General features: G+C 42.6%; 1 protein-coding gene across 6 annotated transcripts; it reads right to left on the reverse strand.

Annotated features, from left to right (window-relative positions):
* Window positions 1-1613: 1613 nt before the first annotated feature.
* On the reverse strand, window positions 1614-27922 carry NFYB (nuclear transcription factor Y subunit beta). Of its 6 annotated transcripts, none has more exons than XM_074167046.1 (7): window positions 27807-27922; window positions 11475-11568; window positions 10831-10961; window positions 8778-8975; window positions 6737-6815; window positions 3556-3635; window positions 1614-3343 (listed from the first exon to the last, which is right to left on the reverse strand). In XM_074167046.1, exons 2-7 carry the CDS (start codon window positions 11566-11568, stop codon window positions 3311-3313), a joined length of 615 nt encoding a protein of 204 aa, XP_074023147.1. In that variant the 5' UTR covers window positions 27807-27922; the 3' UTR covers window positions 1614-3310. The 6 variants fall into 6 exon arrangements, with proteins under 6 accessions (XP_074023147.1, XP_074023154.1, XP_074023159.1 ...); XM_074167053.1 differs by having other exon boundaries at window positions 27779-27876; XM_074167058.1 differs by lacking the exon at window positions 10831-10961 and having other exon boundaries at window positions 2715-3343; window positions 27807-27842.

Consider the following 27922-nt stretch of genomic DNA (forward strand, 5'->3'; position numbering starts at 1 on the left):
GCGCCATTTCGGAATGTGACTTAAAAGCAAGTTGTCTTATCACTGTAAATATAAATAAAGCAGCAAGTCTACGTGACTTAACTAGAACGTTAATCACATTCAAAGCTCTGCAAAATGCAGAATTTTATAGCTATAAACAAGGCTCCTGCCAGCTCTTATCATGACAACGAAGTGCTGGGAAAAATACTAGCCCTGGGCTCTCTGTGCTGCTTTGCATTACGGAATCTCCCGTGCATGTGCCGCTGCCCATATGCTTCCTCTCCTGCCAGAGGCAAGAGAGAAATCACCTACATGCGATTACAACATGTTAATGAGCGTCATCTCGAAATTCTGCAATAGGGACCATCTCCTAATCTGCTGTGATTCACAGCATATCCAAGCTGCAGTTTGAGGAAGATGGCTCTTTTCAAGTACAGCCCACATAGCTCAGACTGCTTTTTAGCTGCAGGCAGATAAGCATGGGTCAGTAGATATGGAGGATGGACCGCCTCATGCCAAGACTCCCCCCTGTGCTCTAGCTACACCATCCAGCCAAATATTTAAGTGTTCAGGAGAGATCAGAACAGAGAAATAAATAAAAATAGTTCATCAGCAAGACTGGAAAAGGCAGAGCCTCAGCTCTCATTAAGCCTGTAATGAAAATGGGATGTAGAACGCCATCTAAATTAGCTTTTTGACTAGAGCTAACAGTGTTTCTGTACTTTTAAAGATACCATGAGCACTCTATGAAGAAAAATCAAAAGGATCACGTCACACAGAAATTAATTAAAAAAAATTTATGTAGTAAAATTTGCTTTTGTCATGGAAAGACACCTAAAAAAGTCACCATGCTTGGAAAAAAAACTTTGAACATCACTGCTATTTCAAACAGCCTTTCTCTAAGTTTTAGCAAAGGCTGCCACAGCTGTCTGGAGCTCAAGCTCTATTTGGGGTTATGTTCGTTCAACCAAAACCTTCAGAGACCCAAAGATGGCAGTTTCATAGAAGCGGATGGGATACAAGCAGGAATGGTCACTGTCACTAAGCTACTTTTAAACTTGGAGCATTTACAAACAGAAAGGTGAGAACACATACCAGTTGTTAAACAAAAACAGGGACTCCACCATAACTGTGCTGCTACTAATATAAATTAGGCAAGTATTTCCTCAGACCATGTTTGTTCTACCAGCGCTACAGTACCCGGCAAACTTTATTAGGTGAATGGTTTCAGAGGGAGATCAAATAAAGTGTTGTACTATTACTCCTACGTGTGTATTTTCAGGAAGTGAATGAGCAAGTTGGTTGCGCTTTCGTCCCCGAACCTTGGGAGGTGAGGGGGGTGAAGAAAGAAAAAGAAAAAACAAAGCAGTACCAGCTCCTTCGTGCGCATGATGGTGTCTAAGCCACAAACTCAAAATACTTTAAGCTAAACTCACATGAAAAACGTAGCTGCTTTCAAGCAAGCGTGAGGGATGACCTCAGCCCCCTTTCTGCACATCCAACTGCCAAATCTCCCCCAGCTTCTCCTTAGCTGTGATCACAGCTTTTCCCATTGCAAATCTGGGACCGTCAAGAAGAGGGTGTAACAGCCTGAAACAAGCAGAATACAAACAGAAGGGGCTCGTGGAGGGATTGTGTTATTCATTTGTACATTTAATGAAAAACTCCATTTGTTCAGTCATAGCTGCTGAAGATTGACAGACTGCCACAAAAACCCAGAACATCCGCCCAGATCGCCACAGAATACACTGGATGGCCTCCAGAGGCTCTGCCAGCATCACGCTCATTTGTAAGAAACACTGTTCAAATCCGCACGTACATTAGAATTTTTCTTTAGCAAAGAACTGGCCCTTTCAGGCTTCCGGGATGTCTTAGTTTATACTAGTTTTCCCAATATTAAAAAGTTACTTTTTAAAAAAAAAAAAAAAAAAAGAAAAAAGAAAAAAAGACAAAACCAACAAGAAATTATATGGTAACAGATTCAAGGTGTGGTTTTCTTAAATTAATGACAGGTATGTGGAAAGATAATTATTATATTACATTTCAGTCCACTGCAAACAGTAAAAATACCAAAGGTTCCCAAAATTCAGTCCAAATAAGTTTATATTACTAAAACCACCCACCCCTACCCCTAGCAGGCTAAGACATTGCATCTAACAAAATTACCCACCCCATTTTTAAAGAAACAGCTATGTCACTAAGAACAGCTCACTAAATATACAGAACTACATTATCTAGGTAGCGTTTATTGCAAAACCAGGGAAGAGACAGCAAACTAGCAGCCTGTCTTCCATCTCAGGTCTCTATCAATTGTTCAAGTCTCAAGTCACTCACTCACACACACGCACACACTCACACACACGCAGCCCTGGACACGGAAAGTTGCTAACACAGTAGAGTTCCCACAGTCTCACAAGAAACCTTAAAACGTTTCAGTAAAAAGTTAAAATGAGATCTTTTACCACAAGGACTATAAAAATCCTCCCACCCCACCCCCCTCGCTACCCTCAAATTTCTAAGTTTTGGATTCTAAAAACCATACATAAAAATGAAGAGTTATTTCAGCAGCACAAAGACTACCGTAAATATATCAAAGTTAAGTCTAAGGAGAGTTAGTGCAACTGAAAAAAAAAAAAAATAATGAAATGAAGACCTGCATCACACACATCAGTGTTTTCATCAACACTGTTGATAAGTTCTAAGTTGCTAGATGTAGTAGAGCATTGGTTGTTTTTGATTAACTTTTAATTCTGAAGTTACATTAAAAAGAAATAAACAGTTGTAGCAATTCATGAGGAAAATGTCCCTTTTGAAGTTTCAATAAATATGCTGACATGTCGAGTTAGTTGAGGTTGTCATGCAAGACAAGTTATGTAACCAAGACCAACTCAATCTTTATAATAAAGGCAACTTGCATTCAAAAAATGAACTTTACCCTTACAATTTTATTCAAAGGGTAAACATGAATTAACCCAGCTGTTTACCTGAATTACAAAAGTAACATGATTCAATATGAAAATAAGAAACTGTCTACAAATCTCTGACAGTAATAAATTGCAATATACAATGCATACAGGAGTTATACAGAGCAACAAACTCTTGTACAAAACAAAAATACTTTAATACCTTTAAAATCCAATTTTTTTTTTAAAATCATCATGAAAAAGATTTGAGTCAGAACTCACACCTCAATTAGTCAAGCTTCAGGTAGCTACATTACAGCTATTTAATATACAAAGAGATAAATCTCTTCACCAGTCATTAAAACTGCCTCTTTGTTAGAGTTGCAGAGCTTCCGTCTCATGTTCCCAGATCCAAAGTTTTCTTCAAATCATGAGAACTGAATTTGTTGAACACCAGAGATCTAGAGAAAGAAAAACACAAGCTCACGTTCAAATGCACCTTTTCTGAAACTGCATCCCAGCGAGCAGCCTTGAATTGTCCCAGTGTTGGAATGTCACCACAGCCACCACCAAAGGACTAAATAAAATTCATTCTCATCTTTCAGAACAGGGCAGCTGAATTAGCGTTTGAATTTTAGCAGCAGAAGGGAGAGTAGGGCACAGGATACAGTACCTGTTGATATGATGTTGTGTAGACCATAACATTCTGCTGTTGGCCATCTGTAGTTATTAAGCCTGCTGGCAACTGGTTAGCTGAAAGAAAGAGCATTTTAGGCAAGTTAGATAGGAACTGCAGGATATAGAGCCTTGTTTGATGCTTCTGTCACCATTAAATAACCTTTAATTGTGGTCCACTCCAAGACTATGGAGCCACATTCCTCTCCTGACAGCTACCACCCTACACTGCATATAGTACTTGTTACTGAGTGTTACAAGGAAACAAGTTTATTCCCATTAAGAAACAGTTAAGAAACAAAATTCAACTTAATTTTGCACGAGATAATCTAACAGTAAGACTGCACCTTGTTGTTCTCCTGTATGTATCCGAAGCAGAATATACAGAGCCGTACACTGGTGAATGGAGTTTACCATCCTGACCACTGAAAAAAAGAAATCTCCAGCATTCAATATCCCAAGAAACCTGGAGAATTCAGAGTTTGGTTTAGCTTAGACATACATGTGCATGAGGAAGTCAATGAAAACGTTGTGCTGCTTTATAGAACGGGATCCACCAGTGACTCTGTAATGTGGAAACGCCATGGAAGGTGGCAGAGATGAACAGAGACAGGCAATGACAAAGAAAGGCACTGTCAGAGACAAAGCTACTGCCATGAAGCTGAAGACCTGCCATTACACTGGTTGACTTCAGCTTGTCCTTCAGAGCACTGCACAAGAGCTCTGAATTTCAGAGAGGAGAGAAGAGGCCAAGGAATGGAATAAAAAGTACTACTGAGATGCAGAAAGAAAACACAAGGAGTGATGTTTTAAGATAAACCTTTACAATAAAATGTACATTGGGCTCTGCGACATACAGAGTAGATGTGTTACAAATGCTACTTGGAACAAAGCAGCAAAACTTTTTAAGTTGTTAAACTAAGCCACTGTAGCATAACGTTCTCTGCCAGGAGACACGCAACGAGCCTTTTTTCTTTCTGAACTATGGCTGTTACTATGTATAAATAAGACGTATAACCCATAAAAACATTCTGAAAACACAGTATAATCCTAACAGCTTTCATTTGAAAGCTGATGCTTGGGTTTTTTTTAATTGGGTTTTTGGTTGGGGTTTCTTTTTCCCTACCTTCATTGTACTCATTTTCAAATACTTAAGTTGCAAGTTAAGAGATGCATTAGGATCATAGTGAAAAGTGGCTCTGGCAGGTCCAAAATTTTACTGCCCTTCAATGCACATGCTCCACACCCAGTTTAATGCCAAGCCTCTGACCCAGCCCTGGCATTAGGCTAAGCCAAAGAGCTGAGGGTTATGCCACAGCAGCACAGCCATTACTGCTACTGCTGCAGCGAGACCATCATTCTGAATAGATCTATAGCTGCCCTTATGGAGAGGAGCGCCTGCAGCACTTGACCCAAGTGGTTATTTTACAGAGAAAGATTTATCCTTCTTCTACTACTGCAACATCTCCTTTGCATCCTGCCAAGACTTAATATTCACTTCCAAAGTTGCTCTTTTCAAATCACAGCAAATTAAGGCTTATTTCATAGTGCACACTGAGGCTCCCAGGCCTGAGGTATTTGAACAAGTGACTAGGAGCACATCTTCAGCCTTCTGCCGTTTAACAGGGACCATATCAAATTTGGGAAGGGGATGGAGGATCCACAGATGTACGGAGATTCCTTTTTTCTGATTTCCATTTTCTGATGGGGACTGCGCTCAGACTAAGCAGAGCATGAGCATCCACAGGAGAAACTTTTTGTGGATTTGCCCCTTTCCCCATACAAAACAAGATACTGGATGCTGGATGCAGACGCAATCACAAGTTTCCAACTAGATGTTCTGCCTCAACTCTTGAGCTGCAGTTTAAATGCATGAAGTGCAAATCAGAATATATACGAAGTAAAGCTTTTAGAACAATTTCTATATATTGATTTGACAAGCTTCCAAGCTGGACAGACTCCCAACAGCTGCAATCCAGAAACCATTAGCAACATACCCAAGGTAAACAAATTGGGCCTATAGTTGTGCTAGTGTCTTACTACTTCTGAACCAAAGGTATTGCGTATGAATGAGTACGGATAAGAGTTTACTACTTGCGTTGCCTAATCTTTACTTATAAAATTAAAATAGTCATATTACAAAAATCTAAAGCTTTCTGTAAGTCCCCTGCAATATCTCAGCTTAGATTCTTAATTTGCAGCCAGTTTTATGAGTTTATCTTCCAGGCTAGGATAGACCAGAAGAGTCTGTACTGTTTTATATAGCTAAAGTCATCATACTGGGAGCAAAGTGTGTTTCAGGCCCTGAGTAGGTCATTTCAGTCCTCAGACTTTCAATTTTTGCTAGTTCAGTAGTTTACCAGTGATTTTAAACAGAAGACTTACCAGATACCTACTGATGAGATTTATTTTTTCAAGTATGACTAGACCGGTGCCTCCTAATTCCTCCTGTATCAGCTTCAAGACTACCAGCCCATACCATTTAAAAGCCAAGGTGAAGACTCTATGCAACAATCCAGCAGCAACAAAACCAATGCGAAGTCCCAACAAGTATCAGGCTTTAATTCACAGTATAAGGAGGAAAAACTACAGTGAATGCATATGATAATCCTTGCCCTACACCTTTTAGTTGCCAATCTGTCCATTCTTTTGAATATAAGAAAGATTAAGTGTTTTACAGTTATACAAAGATGATGTTCTTCTCTGGCTCATCTCTCAAAGACGAGCTCCTCAAGTCATCAAGTGGAGTTTATTTTACTTTTTCCCCCCCAACAGTCTTGCAAGTAGAATGAATGGGGCCTAAATATGTAGCTAGTCCAGGGGAGGGGGGAAGAAAAAAAGTTTGCACCTTTCATTACAATCTGTTTTTAAGCGTAGAGAAAAAATACTGGTACTAATGTATGCATTTAAAAAATATTCCACAGTTCACGTTACCTATTACTAGAGCTTCATCATTTATCATTAATTACTTCATTCTGACCATAAATTCTACTGGCTGGAAGGAGTTTATCTGAGCACAAGTTATCGTCCAGACATCTCCAACGAAAATCTCAATGGATCACAGATGTAACATGTGGCCAGTCCAGCGTGTATTCCTCAAGCAAGAATTCTGATGTCTAAAGGAAGTGCTGTTTTTAGAAAAGCCACAGTAATAATATAAATTAAAAAGCATTACTTACTAAATGCTTCCTCTGTGAGCTCCTCACTCAGACCATCTCCAGTTGTAACTGTTGCAATTCCCTTTTCTCCTTTCATTGCCTGGCGAAGGGGGGGAGAAATGTATTAGAGGACAGTTGGCTTGAGATTGTTTCAAGACCCCAGGAGCTCTGGCCAAGGTTTGGAACTTGCAGAAGAGTCACTGTGCAGCAGCTGGAGTTTGAAATCCAAGACCTGTAAAACTCTACTGGATTTAAGAACGCTCATAATACAAGAATACATGAAGGGTGTTTTTCATCTTAGCCACACTTCTCAGAAAAGACCTCTGCAAACTAGGACTGTGTAGTTTTAGAAGGGCTTTCACCTTCTGCAGAAAGTTGAAGATCTGCAGTAATTCAGAAGGAAGAGTTAAGAGCATTTACAAGAAACCAGAATCTCAGAACTACCAAGAATGTGCAACATTTGCGTACCAACCACACGCCAAGTGCCATCATCGTACAGCTACAAGTTGACATTGAAAACCAAGATATTTGATTTCTTTTCCCACTTCAAGGACTACAGCCAGAAAGGATATCAGCACAGAAAGCCAAGGCTCCCAGACATCCGCATGCAATTTTACAAGTATGAAGCTTGATGCTCTGTGCTATTACATAAGAACATCTATAGAAAATACAGGTATAAAAAGAATTCTCACCAACTGTTTGATGTAAACTAAATACTAAGCTACAAAGCAGAACTATTTCACTATATACTGTACCCTGAAGACAGAACTAGCTGAAATGGAGGTTTAAAACTGATGAGCAAAACCATCCAGCCAATTAAAACCCAATCCCACTACTCTGCTACCACAGCATATGTATGTGCAAAAACAGTCACTTCAGAATGAAAGTAGCATAGACCCACTTCAGACTTCTCCAGAAGTACTGAAACTACCTGCATTTTTCATTAAAGCACATACATTAAAGCACATAAAGCACATGCAATTTCATGGCATGTGCAACTGCTACACAGAACTGGAACACGATAGTACACAGTACTTTTGGATTTTACCTCCTGTTACTCACTTATCACAGCAAATGACCTGGGAATGTGAAGCTTCAAGTGCTATCAGCAAATTAAAAATTACTAGCAAGTCTGACCGCCATTGATTAAAAAAACCCCTTAGGTTTCCAGAACAAAGAAAGTCAACAGAAACAAACCATCTCTATCTACAGCACTGCCAATTTAGACATACCTGCTTCACTTATGCCAGTAAAACCAAGCAGCCATACCAACAAGAGGGATCCACGTCTAAATAAATAAATAAATTGCTTTGAGTTGCACTCCCACCCTCCCCAGATTAATTTAACGCTGAACAACTTCTTCACTCAGGACTATGAGGAAGAGAGGTCACTGGATAAAAAACCCCTTTGATTTGTTTGGTTAAATCTGGTATTCTCAGGTAAAAGAACACCGAAGTAAAGAAGCAAGCAAACATAATTCTCTTCCATCTCCAGACAGGAGGAGGGGGAACAAGGGACCAGAACAAAAAACCCAAGCAGAAACCTAACATGTATTATGTATCAAAAAAAGCCTGAGGGACAGCTAAAACAGATTAAAACACCCCCAAACATTGACGAAGAAAGCCTTCCATTTCAATCATTATTCTGACATGAGAAAAACAACTTTTTCTTTTGCAGAACTGAAGCCCAGACAAACAATAGGCATTAGGCTAGTTTCTCAGAGGATGCAGTCTAGTACAGTTTTATTGACTGAGCCCAAAGATCGAATTAAGTATTCTTAATAAGCACCTTTAAAGAACAGAGTGATTTACTACCAGCAATATATTAAAGAATTTACTCAGTTGAAAGCTTTAACTACTGTGAATCAGCAAGTCTAATAAAAATGCTTACTTACTCCTTTTTCTCTTAATATCCTCTGGAATGCTTTTAAATGTTACATTAGTCCCTGACAATAGCTGCGAGACACTGTGCAAGTTATCCATTATACAATTACAATGACAGGGAGCTAAGGATAAACACAACCAGGTTAAATAAATGAGGAAATACTGAAGCATATACCAACCTCTCTGAATTTCTGGAGGTATAACTTCAAAGGTTCAACATAGCTATCAAACCCCAAGGTAGACATGGCAAAGAGAATATCCTCTCCATTGATGGTCTTTCTTTTCTCTTGGTGACACCTCTCACTTGCTTCTGACGTTATAAAGCTGATGAATTCACTTACACACTCTTGCACGCATTCTTTTGCGTCCTTAGCAATCTAGTAAGGAAAAAGTATCATAAAGTGATTAATCAAGACGCAAGAAGATTAAAACCAAACCCAAACAAAAGAATACACTTGATAAAGGAAACACCCCAAAACCTGATGATAATACGCATTTAGGCAACACCTGTATGTGAGGGAATCGCTGGATGTCATCACTGTTCTATGTAAGCACAGCTGCAACACAATTTTAACCAAAGTTTTACTATTTCAAGCAGCACAGCCAACTGTCAGCATCTCCTGAAGTCATAATTATGTTCTGTACAAGCTTTTACATATAGATGCATCTCAGTATCGCTTGCTTTGCTTACCTACACCTTCTCTTTAAATCTGTTCATTACAACATCATAGCCCACTTCTATCTTTCTTTTATTAGACCCAACAGTTCCAAGCCCATTGCTCAATTCGTGGGAATGAGCTGCAATAACAAGTATTTTTATCCTGACCAGATTCAGGGACTGGAATATATGCCTAGCAGCAAGCCTCTCTAATGCTTTAATATTCTGGTATAATTTTTCCAAATGAGAATCCAAATGAAGAAACATATGCCCCTGGCAAGAATGAAATAAATTTGATTATGGTTTTCAGCTGGACAAAAGTAATTTACATGACTTAAAATAACAGCAAAGCATTACTCATGATTATTTGGGAAGCTGAGAAGAACCAACTAAAAGATTGTAATAATTAAGATTCTTATTTTTCACATGGGAATAATTTGTATTTTTTAAAAAAATAATGAAGCAGTAAGTGTATGTAGACTCTTCACTAGTTCCTCTGATATTTTCAGACACATAGGGTAAGATTTTTCAGAAGTACTTATCAGCTAGCAGCTTCCCTTGCAGATTTTCACAAAAACCTCCCTGATTTTTCAAGAGAGCTCGACAACCCATATGCTAAATTCTTGAGAAAAAAAAAAATCTCATCTTGATCTCTAAAAATTTATGACAATATGGACCACTGCAGAGATTTTTGCAGCAAAGATATAAATGTAACACCCAGATCTCCAGAAAGCCCTGAACACTGTGAAAGTACAAGCAGATGCAAGTAAATTATGTCTTGCTTCTATTTAGAGTTATGTCAAAAAAAAAAAAAAAAAAAAAGGAAAAAAAAAAGAAATCAGCTTTAGCTAGAGGAGATGTTACTGAGGCAGGAATTGTACTGGAATACAATAGAGAAAGTGCAAGTAATAGGAGCCCTGCAAAGGTTTAAGATAAACAGGTGAGATGGTCAAACACTTATACAATCACCAGCTCAGCAGAATGGATTAAAAAGTCTATTCTTAGAAGTAAGAAATACAGTAAGTCTTTCAATATCTGGCCTTATCTGCTACGTGGTATAAGGCAGACATCTTAGGTCACTTTGGCACTTCGATATGTTAAGATTCTGCCGATGGAAGACTAACCATTCTCTTTCTTTCAGGATGAGGACTGGATTTTTGTTTCATCCAAAATAGTTCACTTTATCCAAACTTTATGTACCCCAATAAAAGCAGATTAAATTTCATAAGAGAGAGCTGCATAGAAAGTATTCTTACTGATATGAGATTGTCACAAGTCTGACCCATTATGAGAATTTCAGAGAACACAGAAGAAGAAAGTTCTTGAAAGCTCTACGAAGAGCACTGTCCTGGATACTCTAATTACAGCAGTTACTAAAAGCTTTCAGAAATCTGTGAAAAATGGAGTTGGTCTCAATCACCTCCTGCTCGTATTTTTATTTTATTTCATTTTATAAGGCTTTTTTCCAATAAACCAGGATCATTTGGAAAAATATATTGTTCTACCAGCTCAAGTTCACTCAGAGGAAGTTCACTCACTCATTACGCACTTTCTTTACCAGACAAGGGTATTACCTTTCCTGTTTGTGGTATGGCATTTTTCATTATCCTTGACACATTTGCAATTGGAAGATATATATCTTGTTCTCTAAAACTCTCTTTTGAGCCATTTGTATCTTCGTGATCATTCATGCTGTCCTCTGTGTCTAATGAAATAAAGAAAAGTTAACAAAAATTGTATTTGACAGACAGCAAGCAATAATTAAGTCAGTTTAAAATCTTACACTGAACAATGAAGACCTTTGAAATCACAGTGTATTAACATTGTAGAAATAATTTTAAAAATAGATGTAACACCAGGCTATGTTTATGGACGTTTGATGATATCTTTATCATATTATGCACAGAAATGTATGTGGCTGCTGAACACCAAACATTCTTAATGTCACATCAAAATAAAAATTGTTTCCTAGAACATCTGTGTTTTTTTGTCATCACCCCAAAGGACTTAGTGTCAATACTGACAAATCCAACCTCCACCTTCAAACTGCAGAAAAAATGCTTTATATAGTGAGGCATTACAGATACAAACAATTTCAAATTCTTAGCTAGAGGAAAGATTGACAAGAGCCGGAAGGATATACATATATATACACACACATATACACATACACAGACAGACACAGAGAAATAGTAGTATATACTATTACATGTCTTACCATCATGAGGCTGTATCACATAGTGACTGCCACCAATGTAATCTCCAGCAATTCCTAACTGAGAAGCATCCGTTGTGGAGCTATCACCATCCATCTACAACCAGAAGAATGAAACCCTTCAGGTATGTTTGTTACACTGCAAGCACAGCTACTGCTGAAAAACAGCCCTTTAATCAACTTAGAACTACGAAACCAATTTATACAATGTATAAATACATTGCCATCTGAGAACAGTATACCCTCTCCCTCTTCTTACCAAGCTTTACTGACAGCGAAAATAGTGAAACACTTTTGTGAAGCTTCCCCAAAAATTCAACCACAGGCACAGAAACATTTGGTTCACGCAGCACATATGTAATAATCTTGTGTCATTCCCATGAGAGACTGACCAGAACAGGTCAAGGCATCTGTTTCTCTGAACAACCCTCAAAACCTAATGCCAGCCAGCTGCTCACTGAATGCTTTACCTACAATAATTACACTGAGCACACCCTTCACTCGCCATTACCCTCCACCCAAACAGCTTTTGTCAAGCCCACAGACAAACTTTTCCTAGCCAGAGCTCAGGGCCAGCTCTGCAGCCTCATCCTCCTCGAGGCATCAGTCACTCCTAGATGTCTTCTAAGCCACTTTTTCCTTTGCTTTCCTTGCTTCTGTCCCACCTCACTTCCCTAGGCATCCTTCAGTGCTCCTCTCAGAACATTTTTAGGTGGTGGCCAACAAGAAGTCTTCTCCTTGAGGCTTTAGAGACTGGGTCACAGTTTAGTAGGCAACGTGACTGCCAGGAGAAAGATAGAAGCCGAAAGAGCCAGCACTTCCCTCCTCAGCTAGGAACCTTTGTCCCAGGAGGCACCAACCACATTTCAGCTGGAGGAGTCTGGAAGAAGACTGACCCTTCCTGCCTTCCCCCTTCCAAGGGGGGCAAAACTACTGAGATCATCATCTGCCATTTGCTGGTAAATCTCATCGTTTGCTAGAAAATCCACTTTGTGAACAACTAAAGACGTCTCACGGCACTGCTCTGAACCAAGGTGGCAGCCCAGAGGCTCCTCAGCAGCCAGCTGTCTCACCACTCGGGGACATCAAAAGTATTGCACTTCCTCCTTCTGCGGAGGTGAAAGAGGTGAAGGTGCCTCCTACGTCCCTTGCAAGTTCAGACCTCTTCAGAGAGGACTTGCCACAGGTAAACAGCAACCGAACACATCGCTGCTTTTCGCATCCGCATTTTGCCATTATACACAACACGCAGATATACGTGCATTTTTGCAACAGCAAATGCTTCAGCCCGTGTAACCTGTTACCATACCACATTTTGCCTTTTTACAGAAATAACAAATTGCCTTAAATGCTATCATCAGGTGCTCAGTAGATAGCTTACTCTTACATGGAATCACGGCAGACAACAAGTTCCACTTTCAAAGGGGGTACTTTAGCAGTGCCAAATCTAAGTTTGAATTCAAGTCTCACAATCTTGGACAATCGTGACTTTTTTTCCAGTTGCAAGGGTCTTGAAAATTAGTACATTAAAAATAAACTTTTGCAGAACATTAAGCTCCCATGTTTTCAAAATATCTTTTTTTTTTTTTTTATTCAGGTAAAGTTGTCTTTTTGCAGTCATGTGCTTTAATAATGTTGCTCTTGGAGAAAGGAAACAATGCAAAAACTATGGAGGGAGAAGAGGTTCCCAGCACATGCAAACTCTTTAAATATCAGTGCACAAATCCAAAGGTTTTTTTGAACATGTTTAGATGCACCGCACCAGATTCACCTTTGCCCCAAATTTTCCTGGCTATGTTCAGCATCAAACAGCTCCGTTAGCAAGCGTGTAAATAAGCAAATGCTAGAAAATTCGCTCTTCCATTCCCATCCTACACTTCATGCAGTCTCTTCTCTGGACCAGCGCTTCCCATCCTTCCCACCCCAGCTGTTTCCCACCCCAGCAGCCAGCCTTACAGACAAGGCAGACACACGGCCCTGCAGGAGGCAAAAGCCGGCCCCATTCACCTGCTGACCCACACCAGCTGTGCAGGTACCTGGGTGTCTTTGGAAAACAACCTCCTCCCCATCAAATTGCAGCTCCCTTCTCTCCAGAACCATTAAGCTTGATGAGGGAGAGGGAAGGAGGAGAAATCTCGTGCTATTTTTATACCTACCCCAAAAATCTGAGCAATTTAACCTCTCTCAGATGTGCACTTTGCCTGCGGCCACAGAGCTGGGTTTTGCTTTCAAACCTTTAGGCAACATCCGGAGCCACGCTCAGCCACAGATGTGCATATAACCCGAGAGCTGCTCGCATCCCAGGCAGCATTACAACAGCTGGATGTAGCCTCAGGAGCTGCTCAAGCTAAAAAAAAAACAAACCACCCACACCTTATACCTCTTCTTCATTGTACAGAATATTACACACACGCACACATTGCTTCTCTTAAAGCCCTTCTGGTCCCTTTTGAGGGGCTTTCGTAAAACAGTTTTGCTTCTTATACAGCGGCTCTGCCCAATGGAAGGGTAGCATTTTAAGCATTTGCTTTCCATGTCCCAACTTTCACATAAATTTGCTTTGTTTGCATTTTGCAGACTCTTTGTTGGGAGATTTAACTTTGCTTTTCAATTTTCCAAAGGGTCTGCAGTTTGCTTACTCAGCTCATTGTAATGACAATGCAAGGATATCACAACCCTGCACGTCAAGATCACCAAAACTGACATCATCTATCATTAAGAGAGTTGTGTCGCTTTCTTCCTTCTGCAATTTGAAGCAATTAACATTTTGCAGTCTGGTAAATCCCAAAAGCTACCTCCAAAATTAAGTTGGGATTTTCTGGCAGTCCTGTTCTCAATTTTGGCGCTCTGACTCCTACTAGAATTTAACTCAGAATTAGGGTCTCCACAAATTTTAAGCATTAAGTTTACTCAGCCCCAGTACTATTTTAAGTGCCTTGATGTTTCTTCCCCTCTCCTTTTTCAGTCTTCTATGAAACTTATCTTATAAAATGCTTCCTTCTTTCAGGATTGCAACATTCTTCAAATTTCTGCAGTGATGTGACAACTCACTGGCTTCTGCTCACCCATCCTGCAGAATACCCCATCTAAATCCTTATTGCCAAGGCCTAGCAGTATTATTTAAGAAACCGTCTTGCTTTCATTAGCACAGCTCACCTTCAAAAGACAATTCCTGCTTGAATCTCTTTCAAACCTTTGCTTCAGTTTTGGCCATATTAGATTAATGCATCCTCAAGGTATTATCTTTGCTTTTATTCTTCTCCATATGTACTTACAGTATGTATTATTTCACAATTAGTGAGAAATTGAGTGGAATCTTATCAACATTATAAATCTAAAAGAGGGGTTAGCAAAATCGACAAGAAAAGGCTTGCAAAAGAAAAAGGCAGATCTGTCTCAGATAAAGAAAACAGGCACTGACAGCTTAACATCAACTGAAATTACTCCTGTGGGTATTACTTTAGGAAAGATTTTTAGCTGCCAGGACAACCTTGAGACAGGGGATTACAGCGAGCGTAACACTCTTCTGCATAACACTGAGCATAACCAGGTCCTAATCCAGGATCACAGAATAATTCAGGTCGGAAGGGGCCTCAGGAGGTCTCTAGTTCAACCCCTGCTCAAAGCAGGGTCAGCTCTGAGCTCAGAGCAGGTCGCTCAGGGCTTTACACAGCAACAGCTTGAAGACCTCCAGGGAAGGAGCCTGCCCAGTCACCCTCAGAGCCCCTTCCACCGCTTGGCTGGCCTCGCGGTGAGAAAAGGAGCAGCATCTCTACATACTGCTTCAATCCAAATAAGTCTGGTGGAAGAGTTTCAGTCAGATTTAATTTCGTCATTTAATTCAAATCTAGATCTAGGCATCTGAACACAGCAACTGAAATTAATATACCATCTAGTCACTCTACCAGTATTTATTTGAGCCTGATGGATGACACAAACATGACAGATGAAAAATGCGGCCACTGCTATCCTAGTCATCTCATAATGAACACAGTTACACATTCAAGTATTACAGGTTTAAGTTCAAATCTCAAGTCAATCACCACATATTCAATTGTCAGCTCAGCACAAGGTCTGTAATATATACAAGACAACGCAATGCTCAGAAAATGAGAAAACACTGCTCTCAATACACTGTTGCAAATTAATCCCCTCTTTAAAACAAACCAAACCCAAACTAAGCTTTCAGTGTCCCTGAAGTTACTCCAAGGCGGCAGCAGTCCAATGTAGCATAGAACACACCTGCAAGAAGCACTTAGCTGCCTGTCTGTCCTGGTTTGAGTGACACAAGACTAATTTCTCTTTCAATAATTTTACTTTTCAGTAAGGTCTCTTGTGGGACAGGATTCGGCTGGTCTCTGCAAAACCCCCAGCACTGCTCAGTTGATAAAAGAAAATGTGCTGGAACTTGTGGGCCACAGGCCCTGGGAAAGATAAGATAAAAACTTTCAGAATAGGGAGTACTGACATCCTACAGGGACAGCTGGTGAGGCTGTAAAACAATTATCCTGTTGTCCTTGCTCAAGACAGATTTATAGGTGTTTAGAAAAGTACCTTTTGCATTAGCATCAGCATTAGCCAATCTGTGAATGCCTAATGTGGAATGTGAACCAATTAGCTTAGAACACGCTACCTTAGGACTAGTATAAATGTATGTAAAGAATTATAATAAAATTGACATCTTGCTTGCATCAAGCTGCGTCCCGTCTCTCCATCGCGGCAAATTGGTGACCCCGACGTGATGGGTTTATGAATCGCCTAGCTGAGCGACTTGCTGCGAGTCCCACAGAACTTTGAATGAGCTGCTGAAAGGAAGCAGGAGCCGGCCGGCAATCAATCCCTCCGGAGTAGAGAGGTGAGCTGTGGGAAACATGGGGAATCAAGCGTCTTCCCCCGAGAGAGACGTATATGAGCTTATGAAAGCTCTCCTTAAAAAGCATGGAAAGAATATCTCTGGGCATGATCTTAAAACGATACTTAAATGGGTGCAAGTGAAAATACCCACTGTGACTGCATCCACTATTTTTACGCGAGAACTTTGGGACGATGTGGGAGTGAAATTATGGGATGCAGCGACTACGGGGAATGCTGAAGCACAGCGCATGCTTCCGTGGTGGAGAAGTATTTTTGAAACTTTAAAAGCCCAGGAAAAAAGTCACAAAGATGAAGCAGAGAGAGAGGAAGACTCTCCTGCGATACCTCTGTTATCATCGGAGGGTAAAAAATCCATTGCACCACTAGAGGTGTGTGCTGCGGGGTATCCCCCAGAGGAGCATCCCTTTGATCCGGGACCAGTGGACCCTGAAAAGGAGCCAGACCTCTACCCCCCCGACCCACACGATGTGTGGGCTAACATAAGGCGCCAAGCCTTAAAGGAAGGAGAACTAGAGATTGCTAAAATGATAGTAGCTCCCGTGATTTATCAAGGTCGGGGGGCACAGTGGGAAGCTCTATCTTTTCCGGTAGTTAAGGAGTTGCGCCGTACTGTCACTGAACATGGACTTTCCTCGCCGTATTTTGCAAGCTTGTTATCCTCTGTTTTTGATACATATGTTATGACTCCGCATGATTTAAAATCCTTAGTGCGACTGCTTTTGACACCGACTCAATACACTTTGTGGGAGGCTCATTGGAGAGGGGGACTCCAAGCACTCCTTTTAACTTATGTAGGTCATAATAATAACGCTATTGCTGCACTGACCTTGGAGCACCTCACAGGCACAGGTCAGCACACTAACCCTGTAAATCAAGCTCGAATTCCACGGGAGGCCCTCGAGGCAACTCGTGAAGAAGCGAAAAAGGCCTTTTTTAAAGTTCCCGATTCTCAGAAACCGCAAAAGGCTTTTACTACTATCACCCAGGAACCCCGAGAACCTTATATGCAGTTTATTGACAGACTAAAACAAGCCTTGGAACGCCAAATAGATAACACAGAGGCACGCGAAATTTTGTTGCTAAAACTGGCTGTTGAAAACGCTAACACAGATTGCAAAAAATTGTTAAAATCCCTCCCAAACCCGAACCCTACATTAATTGAAATGGTGAAGGCTTGTAATAGAATTGGTACTATGGATCATAAATTTGAGGCCATGGCCGCTGCTTTCGGAGCCATGCGTGGTCCAACAGGACCGGGGAACTGTTATAGTTGTGGCAAACCCGACCATCTAAAGAAAAATTGTCTAAATGCTAATACCAGTGCTAGACCCCAAGCCTCTGGGATTTGTCCCAGGTGCCGAAAAGGGTGTCATTATGCTAATCAATGTCGGTCCAAGTACGATTTTCAGGGACAACTGATACAGGGAAACCGGCTACGGAGCGCGGAGCAGCGACGCGTGCAGACACAAATACCGCAGCCGACGCTTCAACCCCCTCGGAGGGAAGCAGCAGTGCCTCAGGTCTTCGCCCAGCAACAACAGGCAGCGCCGGACTGGACCTGGCAACCGCTCACACAGTAACGTTACTCGATTCCTCGGTTCACCTATTGTCAACAAATGTCTCGGGACCTTTACCCCCTAAACCACAAGCCTTATTATTAGGAAGATCATCTACAACATTGTCAGGGCTTTTTGTGTTACCAGGTGTTATTGACTCTGATAGCACTGATGAAATTAAGATTATGGCATGGACCCCGTTTCCTCCTTGCACTGTACCGAAAGATAGCCGTATAGCGCAATTGATACTGATTCCCACAGGCACAAGTTGCCCAATTTCTAGTCAGCTCCAACAAAGGCAGGGTGGGTTCGGATCTACAGGGAGCCCACAAATCTTATGGGTACAGTCTCTCTCCCAAAAACGGCCTATATGCCAATGCACCCTCATTCACGGAGGGCAGCAGGTGGTGTTAAATGGAATTATTGACACCGGGGCTGATGTTACAGTAATATCTCAAGCTAAATGGCCCCCACAGTGGCCCCTAGCCAATATTTCCCAGGCGTTAGCTGGGATCGGTGGAACCGGCAGCAGCCACCAAAGCTTGGAATTAATCCAAATTCAAGGCCCAGAAGGACGTATAGCCTCTGTCAAACCTTTTGTATTACCTGTTCCCATGATTTTATGGGGGCGTGACGTACTATCACAATGGGGAATGTCCATTCGAACCCATTTTTAGGTGGGGCCATTGAAATGCGCGACACCCTAAAATTAACCTGGAAAACCGATGTCCCCATTTGGGTAGATCAATGGCCCCTACCTTTAGAAAAGCTTCGCGCCCTTCAAGAATTAGTTACGGAGCAACTAATGAAAGGACATATTGTACCTTCTACTAGTCCATGGAACTCACCGGTTTTTGTTATTAAAAAACAGACCGGCAAGTGGCGCTTGCTCCATGACCTTAGAAAAATTAATGATGCTATGGAAGACATGGGAGACCTACAACCCGGACTCCCGTCCCCTACTATGATTCCTCGAGATTGGCACTTGACTGTTATTGACCTCAAAGACTGTTTTTTTAATATTCCTCTACATCCAAATGATGCTCCTAAATTTGCTTTTTCAGTTCCAAGCGTCAACATGCAAGCTCCGTTACAAAGATACCAGTGGGTTGTGCTGCCACAAGGAATGAAAAATAGCCCCACGATATGCCAATGGTATGTAGCCAAAGTGCTTAGTCCAGTCAGGACTGCAATGTCTAGTGTCTTATTGTACCACTATATGGATGATATCCTGGTGGCTGCACAACATCACGAGGTCATGGAGGAAGCTGTAGCCCTTGTCACGGCTGCCGTTAATTCGGCAGGCCTCTGTATCGCGCCGGAAAAAATTCAGAAAACACCGCCGTGGAAATATTTAGGCTGGCGCATAAGGGCTCAAACTATAGTTCCTCAACCTTTACAGATACAGACAGATATAAAAAACTTGCATGATGTGCAAAAATTGCTGGGAACAATCAATTGGGTCCGACCGCTGTTGGGAATTTCTAATGTGGACTTAGGTCCTTTATTCGAACTGCTTAAAGGAGATACTGACTTGCGTTCCCACCGCAGTCTTGATCCTGAGGCCATTGACTCCTTACAAAAGGTTGCTACCGCAATCACTCTTAAACAAGCACACCGGTGGACTCCCGAATTACCTTTTTATCTAATTATTTTAAACCCCGCTCGACAGCCTCATGCACTAATATTTCAATGGGACTCTCAAAAATCAGACCCACTGCTGATTATCGAATGGGTTTTCTTGTCGAATCAATCTACAAAAACCATTTTGACGCAGCATGAGATGTTTGCTTCTTTGATAATTAAAGCCAGGCAACGCTTGTTAACGTTATCAGGAGTAGACTTTGCTTGTATTTGCTTACCTGTGACAAATATGTATCTACAATGGCTTTATCAGCAGTCAGACACCTTTATTATGGCGTTGGCAGACTATACGGGCCAACTCACATCCCACTCACCTTCGCATAAGCTGCTTAATGTCGATTTTCGCTTGATACCCAAGCCGAAAAGGAGTGATCAGCCATTACAAGCCCTTACTGTATTTACAGACGGGTCTGGAAAATCGCACAAATCAGTCATTTTATGGTGGGACAACCAGCATGAACGCTGGGACTCGGACGTAGAGACTGTTCCTGGTTCTCCCCAGATAGTGGAGCTAACTGCGGTTGTTCGAGTTTTTCGGAGGTGGTCCACACCGCTTAATCTCATCACTGATTCAGCTTATGTTGCGGGGATTGTTGAGCGAGCTGAAGCATCTGTGTTACGCAACATCCCACATTCTGACCTATTTGCTTTATTACAAGAACTTATCTTTCTCTTGGACTCTCGCCCTCACCCCTATTTTGTTATGCATGTCAGATCACACACTTCTCTACCTGGTTTTATTGCAGAAGGGAACCGACGAGCCGATTTGCTGACATTACCAGTACAGGTGTTGCCGGATCGCGTGGCACAGGCTAAACTCAGCCATTCCTTTTTTCACCAGAATGCTGGAGGTCTCAAACGGCAGTTTGGGCTTACCTCTCAACAAGCGTCTAACATTATTGCTGTATGTCCTGACTGCCAAAGGCATTCTTTCCCGTCAGTCGCAGGAGGAGTTAATCCCAGAGGACTGCAGAGTCTACAGCTATGGCAAACAGACGTTACACATTATCCAGAGTTTGGTAAATTGAAATATGTCCATTCCTCCATTGACACCTTTTCAGGTGCTTTATTTGCTTCTTGCCACACAGGAGAGAAGGCACGTGATGTCCGCAAACACTTGATGCGCGCTTTTGCTACTTTAGGTATACCTTCACAAATAAAGACGGACAACGGTCCTGCTTATGTCTCTACGGCAACAAAAGCATTTTTTGACTCCTGGGGTGTGACTCACATTACTGGTATTCCTTATTCCCCTACAGGTCAATCTCTAATTGAACGCTCTCACCAATCTTTGAAGCGTTTGTTACAACAACAAAAAGGGGGAGTAGGAACTGCTACTCCTGAGGAACGTCTGCAGAAAGCTTTGTATGTTTTTAACTTTTTGAATTGCTCTTTGTTAGATAGCAACCCTCCGATAGTCCGACATTTTAACACGAATGCTTCACTTGAGGTGCGAGTCAAAGCCCCCGTGTTGGTTCGTGATCCGGAAACAGGTAAGATCATGGGACCGTATCCCCTTATCACATGGGGCAGAGGCTATGCTTGTGTCTCCACAGAGAAAGGCCCCCGATGGATCCCGGCAAAGAGTGTACGACCCTTCCGTGAATCCCTACCACAATCATCCAGTAACGACCCTGATCGTCTCTTTGATCAACAAACTCCTGAACCTTCGGTCTCAAAATCGCAGGACACATAGCAGAAGATAACAAAGGAAATTATATTAATTACCGCCAGTGGGCCTGTTTACTGTATAAGTAATAATCATTAGCATAAAATGTAATAAGAAGTGTTTAGTATCAGCTGATTGAAAATGGATATTTTAGGTATAAAAGGTTTTATAGTAGTTGTTTTAACTGTAAGTGTAAGAGCCATCCCATATAGCAGAATGTTTGACCCGCGGGAAAATGTGTGGGTAACTTTAGCTCGATCACTCAACACGACCAGCTTTTGTGCAAGCCAACACAACGGGCAGAGTCCTGTCCGAACTTGCAGACGATCTGTCCACAGTGCAACATGCGGTATTACAGAATAGAGCCGCAATAGATTTCCTTTTGTTAGCCCACGGACACGGCTGTGAGGATTTTGATGGAATGTGTTGTATGGACCTAGAGGATCACTCAAGATCTATCCATAAAGAAATTCAATATCTAATGACGCATACTCAAAAGATACAACAAGATTCTGGATTCTTTGGCCTGGATGCTCTTGGGGACTGGCTAGGTCTGTCCGGATGGCTAAGAAGTTTAGTTAAAACGATTGTGTATATTTTAGTTGTTTTTGTCCTTTTGTTGCTTTGTTTGCCTTGTCTGTTGCAATGTGTGCAAAAGTTGGTAGCAAACTCTGTTAAGAGAGTTCTTACTGTGCAACAAGAAGGGGGAGATGTGGGACAGGATTCGGCTGGTCTCTGCAAAACCCCCAGCACTGCTCAGTTGATAAAAGAAAATGTGCTGGAACTTGTGGGCCACAGGCCCTGGGAAAGATAAGATAAAAACTTTCAGAATAGGGAGTACTGACATCCTACAGGGACAGCTGGTGAGGCTGTAAAACAATTATCCTGTTGTCCTTGCTCAAGACAGATTTATAGGTGTTTAGAAAAGTACCTTTTGCATTAGCATCAGCATTAGCCAATCTGTGAATGCCTAATGTGGAATGTGAACCAATTAGCTTAGAACACGCTACCTTAGGACTAGTATAAATGTATGTAAAGAATTATAATAAAATTGACATCTTGCTTGCATCAAGCTGCGTCCCGTCTCTCCATCGCGGCAGTCTCTTCTACTGCTAGGGAAAACTGCAATTTTAGAAGACTCTAATGTCTGAATTTGTGAAAATATTTACTTCATAGCCAGTCATAGTATGTGAGTTTCAAGGTCTCAGTGTTTTTGAGCTCATCAGGTGTGTGGACAAGGCAAAACGAGACACAGATACTTGACCCAGGCTGGCCAACAGATTTCATACCATGAACGTCACATTCAATATAAATTAGAAAGTTTGCTAAGGAGGCTTTTTTCTCTTCTATGATGGCTGCAATCTTGAGAATTTCTTGCCCTGGCACTGGACCCTTGAGGCCTTCCCTTCCTCCCAAAGCTGAAGCACTTGCAGTGTCTGACATTTGCTGTCCACTGCTAGGAGTGCACAGCTTCCTGCTGAATAGAACTGACTGAGTGTATTCCTTGTGTATTTTATATTGGTATCGGGATCAATACTGGTTCTTTAATACTATTAATGTTAATTATTTAGTATTATTCTATTAAATCTGTTCATATTTCAACCCTCAGGTTTCCCTGTTTTTTCCTGGTTCCCCTTCCTGGGTCGTGAGGGGTCATCGGGCGATAGAGTAATTGTCTAAATGACGATAAATTATTGTGGGTTCCTCAAACCATAACAGTGTTGTACATTACCCTTTAGCACTAAGAAAACACTAAGGCTCCTCCAAGCATACACATATCGACTAAACCAAGACTAAGAGCTAAGCATATCAGAAGCTACAACCTACCAGTCTCTAAAGTGACCACATCATCATCTGATTTTTATCATCAAGGGAGGGAAACCAAGTAGGTACCAGACAGCTCAAACATTCAGTGATACACTGCAAAAAGTATCTGAATACAGAGCAGCAGCACAGTTTTCTGGTGGTAGTTTTCTGTTTGTGCTAGGAATATACAAATTAATGAGTCCAGGGAAATTAACCTAAGAAATATGTTAAAAGAGAAACATTTCAGATCAAGGGCCTCAAAAAAGACTCAGTGATAACTTGCAAGTGAATGAACATACAGATTTACACTGACATCTGGTAGAAAATTTTCTGGAGGATGCTTAAAAAAAATGCTTCTGTCAGCTGCCCCAGACTATTCCTTGAACATATCTATACTGAATTTATCAATATCTCAAAGTAAATCTTGCATCCGGTTTAATCTTAAGAGTTCTCTTAAGACAGCAGTATCAACGGCTCAGCTAAACGATAACTAAGAATGCAAGCCTAGACCTGTTAGCACTGAGGAGAGAAAGGGTCTAAAACTTAGACCAGTATAAAAGGCAAAAATAGAATCAAAGAAAACAAGATTTTGTCTTCAGAATGGGGAAGTTATCGGTCTCTTGAGAGAAACCAAAGCCTCTTGTGATTTAAGCACTTTATGTGGTATTTATCCATTCCATCTCTCTCACAAAACTGCTACCCGTACAAAAAGGGCAGCAGAAAATGATACGCAATGAACTGAAGCACTTGGTACACTTTCCACTCAGTTGTCCCTGCCACAGAAGCAGGGCAGAAATGGTAACTAAAGCTGTAAGTAGCTACCACTTCAGCCATTGGTGATTAATTTTGCACCACACCTTATCACAAGAGGATGTAAAGCAGTACCTAAAAGTGGAGACAACAAAGTTTTATTTGAGCTTTCCGCACCTTCAATTGCTACTCCTACACAGAAATATTATTTAATTGAAAATACAATTTTCATTTCTTTTTATTTTTCAATGACTTCTGGAGAACCTAATTTCCCACTGAATTCTCACCTGGCAGCAAAGCAGTGTCTCCTGCAGCAACAAACACCGATTCCTAAATGCATTTACAGAACATCGTTCCAGCAGATCCACAAAAATGTAAAGCTAATACCCCTTAGCACGTACCTAGAACACAAACAGATGCTTCACTGTCTCTCTCCATCTCAGGCTCCTCTAATCTCTCACATTCAGTGTTTTCCCCCCACAGCAGAATAACATTAGGAGCAGCAGACTGATGCTGAGGGGACCTGACAGCGTCACTAAGGCTCGTTAGCATCTAGGCTGTACCAGGCTCCTTCCCCTGGATCACTCCCTTATGAAATTCAAGCAGGGTCTTTTCACCCTTCCACCTTCCCCCTCCACGTACCAGTATTATCAACTTTATGGTCTATCTTACAAGCCCTGATGTCACCAGCCGCAAGTGCCCTCCGCATGGATCCAGCTGTGCTAGAATATGTGGTAGCTCCTAACTAGCCTGGCTAATGGTTCACAAGACCGGTAAGCTGCAATATACATAGGTGGGCTAACAACGCATACATCTTTACATCAAGTAGGAGTGTATCGGTGATATGGAGCAAGCAGGAGAAACTGAGTTTCTAAGTCTTCTCTTTTTTTTTTTTTTTGCGGTAAAAGAGAGAAGCTGGAGGGAAAGAGCCAAGATGAACAGATGAATGGAGGCAGTTTCGTTGCTTCTGCAGAAGCTCAAAGAGCACAGCGGTGCTGAACAGACTGCACCAGCACCTCCTTTCTCCTCCAACACTGACTGAAAGCCCCATGTTACCTTTCCATCCAAGCTTTTGATGCTTTTTCAGCATTTTTTTTTTGTGTGAGAAACTAAGCTTATCTGTTTATTCAAGCAGCAATCCTTAAATCCTGCCTTTTTCTTTTATAAGTTCGATAACATCTGTAAGTTGGTTATGTTCTTCCTTCATTACAGTACTATGACAAGTGTGACAAGAAGCTTATTCCTCTCAAGCAACAGGACAAGTAAGAGATTCACAAATCTAGTTCAGGACAGGCCAGTATTTTCAGTCAAAATTACAAAACTTGCTGACGCTTCCTTTTATTCTACCAATGTTATTTACACATGTTGTTTAGTATGCATATATAGAGTCATGTTTTGCACTTTTTACAAGCATCCTGTCACCAAAACATCAATTTCCAAATACTGCGTTTCTCTAAAGTACTATTGCAAAACTCAGTACTGGAACATATCAAGTATCTAAGTAAAATTTTAAAGGTGAAGTGACATTAGAGATTTGCATTTGAAAGCACTGAAGGAAGAGCCTTGCAAGCCTTTTCTAAATGCTGACCAAACAAAATACCCGACTTTAAAAGTTTCATAGTATTCCACAGTTCTTATCTTCATAGTATCTTAAACAATCTTTTTCACTCAGTTTCTGTACACTGCCTTCCTTAATGCAATTATTACCATAAATAAGAGGCTATCTATTAAACTCTGAACTGCTGTAATTGTCAAATATTAAAGTCTAAAGAGTAACATCCAGTATTCTTGACTTCTTTCAAATATAATTTCATAGCTGTAAATGCTAGTAGCCAAGACCCACTCAATGCAGAACATAAGCAACTCACGCAGACCTCATAAATAATGATTCAGATTAAACCATCTTGGATCTCCCAAAGAATTACAGATGGATCCTCCCTCAACATTACAACTGTCATGCCATAGGCCACATAACCAAAGAAAAAAAAAGTAATCATTAAGCTTATTGTTTAGGAACGCTATGCTAATCATTATGCATAAACACCATTTCTCCATTCCAGCAAGCCAATTAAAGCCAGACGGTGAATGATGCCCAAAGCTCCTTCCATTTTGCCTGAGCTTCTTTTGAAAAAGCTGCAGTTATTTTTTTTTTTTTTAATTGACAACAACTTCCATCTATCAGCAAGAGAGGCAAAGGTTACTACATATAAGAGAGTCCATTTAAGGGTGGAAATCCAAATTTCTACATCCCTTACTGTCTAGAAATGTCTGGCTCATTGTTACCAATTATTCTGCCTTCCCAAAAGCAATCCAAATGCAACATTACATGACAGTTCTTTGCAGAACAAAGCCTTTTTGGTTAAGCCTCGAGGAAACTAGTAAAGCTAGAAGTTGACTGATTTTCTGTTGCTTGCAGTATTACACTTACAATGGGATGCAGAAAGGTTTCTTTGACCTGCGTATCTTAATAGCAGCAGAAACATTACTAGAACACGATTATTTTACTTTCCAATGATTGCCTATGGATAACCTACAATACTCTTTGGGATCACCAACTACATAATTTCTGGAGGGAGCAGTGGCTGGCACACACAGGTACGCCTGAGAACACTTGCTGAACACACACAACAGTTGTGTAGACATTAAGAATGGCAGAGTCCCATCTCTCTCCTACCTGCTACATGTGTTACGGGATAAGCCGTGGATGCTGCTCGGCTGTGCCAGCCGATCGATCCCACATCCTGATTTCATGCCCTTCAATGATGCAACAGCAGCCAGCGCAGGGGCACGAGAGGGTAACCTTCCTACTTACACAAACAGTCTCAAAGTCTTCCTTGCACCTAGCGCGCATCTGCTGGATGGACACCTCATCTATCACGACCCCTTGTTTTCAAGTCGAGCAAGACAACACATCCCCAGTTATTCAGCACTTCATTGTTAATCACCTGGGCCGTGATTTCAGTGTGGAAGGCAGCAGGCTTCGGGGAGGGGAGGCCACACACCTCTGCCTGCCCGCCGGCTGGGGGCTTTTACCGGAGGCCCCTGCAGCAGACCACTGCCTTATTCCCTCCCCGAAGCGCTGTGCCGGAACCGGGCTGCCCGCGCCCTCACCCGGCTCCTCTCACCACATCCCAGGGCCTCGCCCTACACTCCTTATCCCTGAAAAACATCGCCAGACCTTCAAGGAAATTTCGGTCTCAACGACAACGACGGCGGCGGCCGGGAGGCCTGGCCGCCCTCACCTCACTGCCCGGCTCGGGGCCGTGGGCGTGGTGGGGGCCCCGCCAAGAAGTGCGGCGTGTCCCCGGCCCCCCGCTCCCGCGGCGAGGGGAGGGGGCTCGGCGGGCTGCGGCAACGGCCGAGCAAAAACAAAAGGGCGCGGAGCCCTCCTCCGCCCGCGCAGAGCCAGGCGCGGCCGCCACAAAGCCTCCCGCCATGCCGCCGGCGGGAAGGGGGGCCTGAGGCAGCCCGAGTGTGGCCGGCGGGCCGGGAGGGACATCGCCGCCGAGGGGTAGCGGCGGCCGGCGGGAGGCCCTGCGCCCCGCCGCCACCTCAGCGGGCGGTGGGGGTACCGGGCGCCCCGCCTGCCCGCACACCGGCGGCCGCGGCCCGGCCCGCGGCGGACACGGCCGCGGGGCAACCGCGCTCCCGTCTCCGCCTCCCCTCCCCCGCCTAGGCCACAAAATGGAGCCGAAACGGTGAAGGGGGGGGCACCCCCCGCTCCCGGCCCCGCGGAGAGAGGGGGACACCGGCGGGGACAGCCGTCCCGCCGCCCCTTGCCAAGACCTCCCCCGCCACCGCCGCCTCCCCGCCCGCTCCGCTCCGCTCCCCCGGCCGCGCGGCCCCCGCGCCTCCGGTCGCACAAAGAGGCGATGGGGCCGGTGTCGGGGCCCGGGGGCGGCTGCCGCCCCCCACTTCCTGGTCCCCGCGGCGGCGGCGCGGCGGCAGCGCCGGGGCCCGGGGAGGGAGACGGACATTTCATTCGAGCCTGCAGTGGAACCGGTTACCAATCATTGGCCGGAGCCAGGCACAAACCTCCAGTGCGGCCCTGGTTGGCTCCCTCCGCAAATCGGCTGTTTGGTTGGACAGAAAATGGCTGCGAAGGAACCAGTCCCAGCGCGGAGCCCCGCTTCCCGCAGCCGGGCCGCCCT

This window comes from Numenius arquata, chromosome 2, assembly GCF_964106895.1.
Source record: "Numenius arquata chromosome 2, bNumArq3.hap1.1, whole genome shotgun sequence".
NCBI lineage: Eukaryota > Metazoa > Chordata > Aves > Charadriiformes > Scolopacidae > Numenius > Numenius arquata.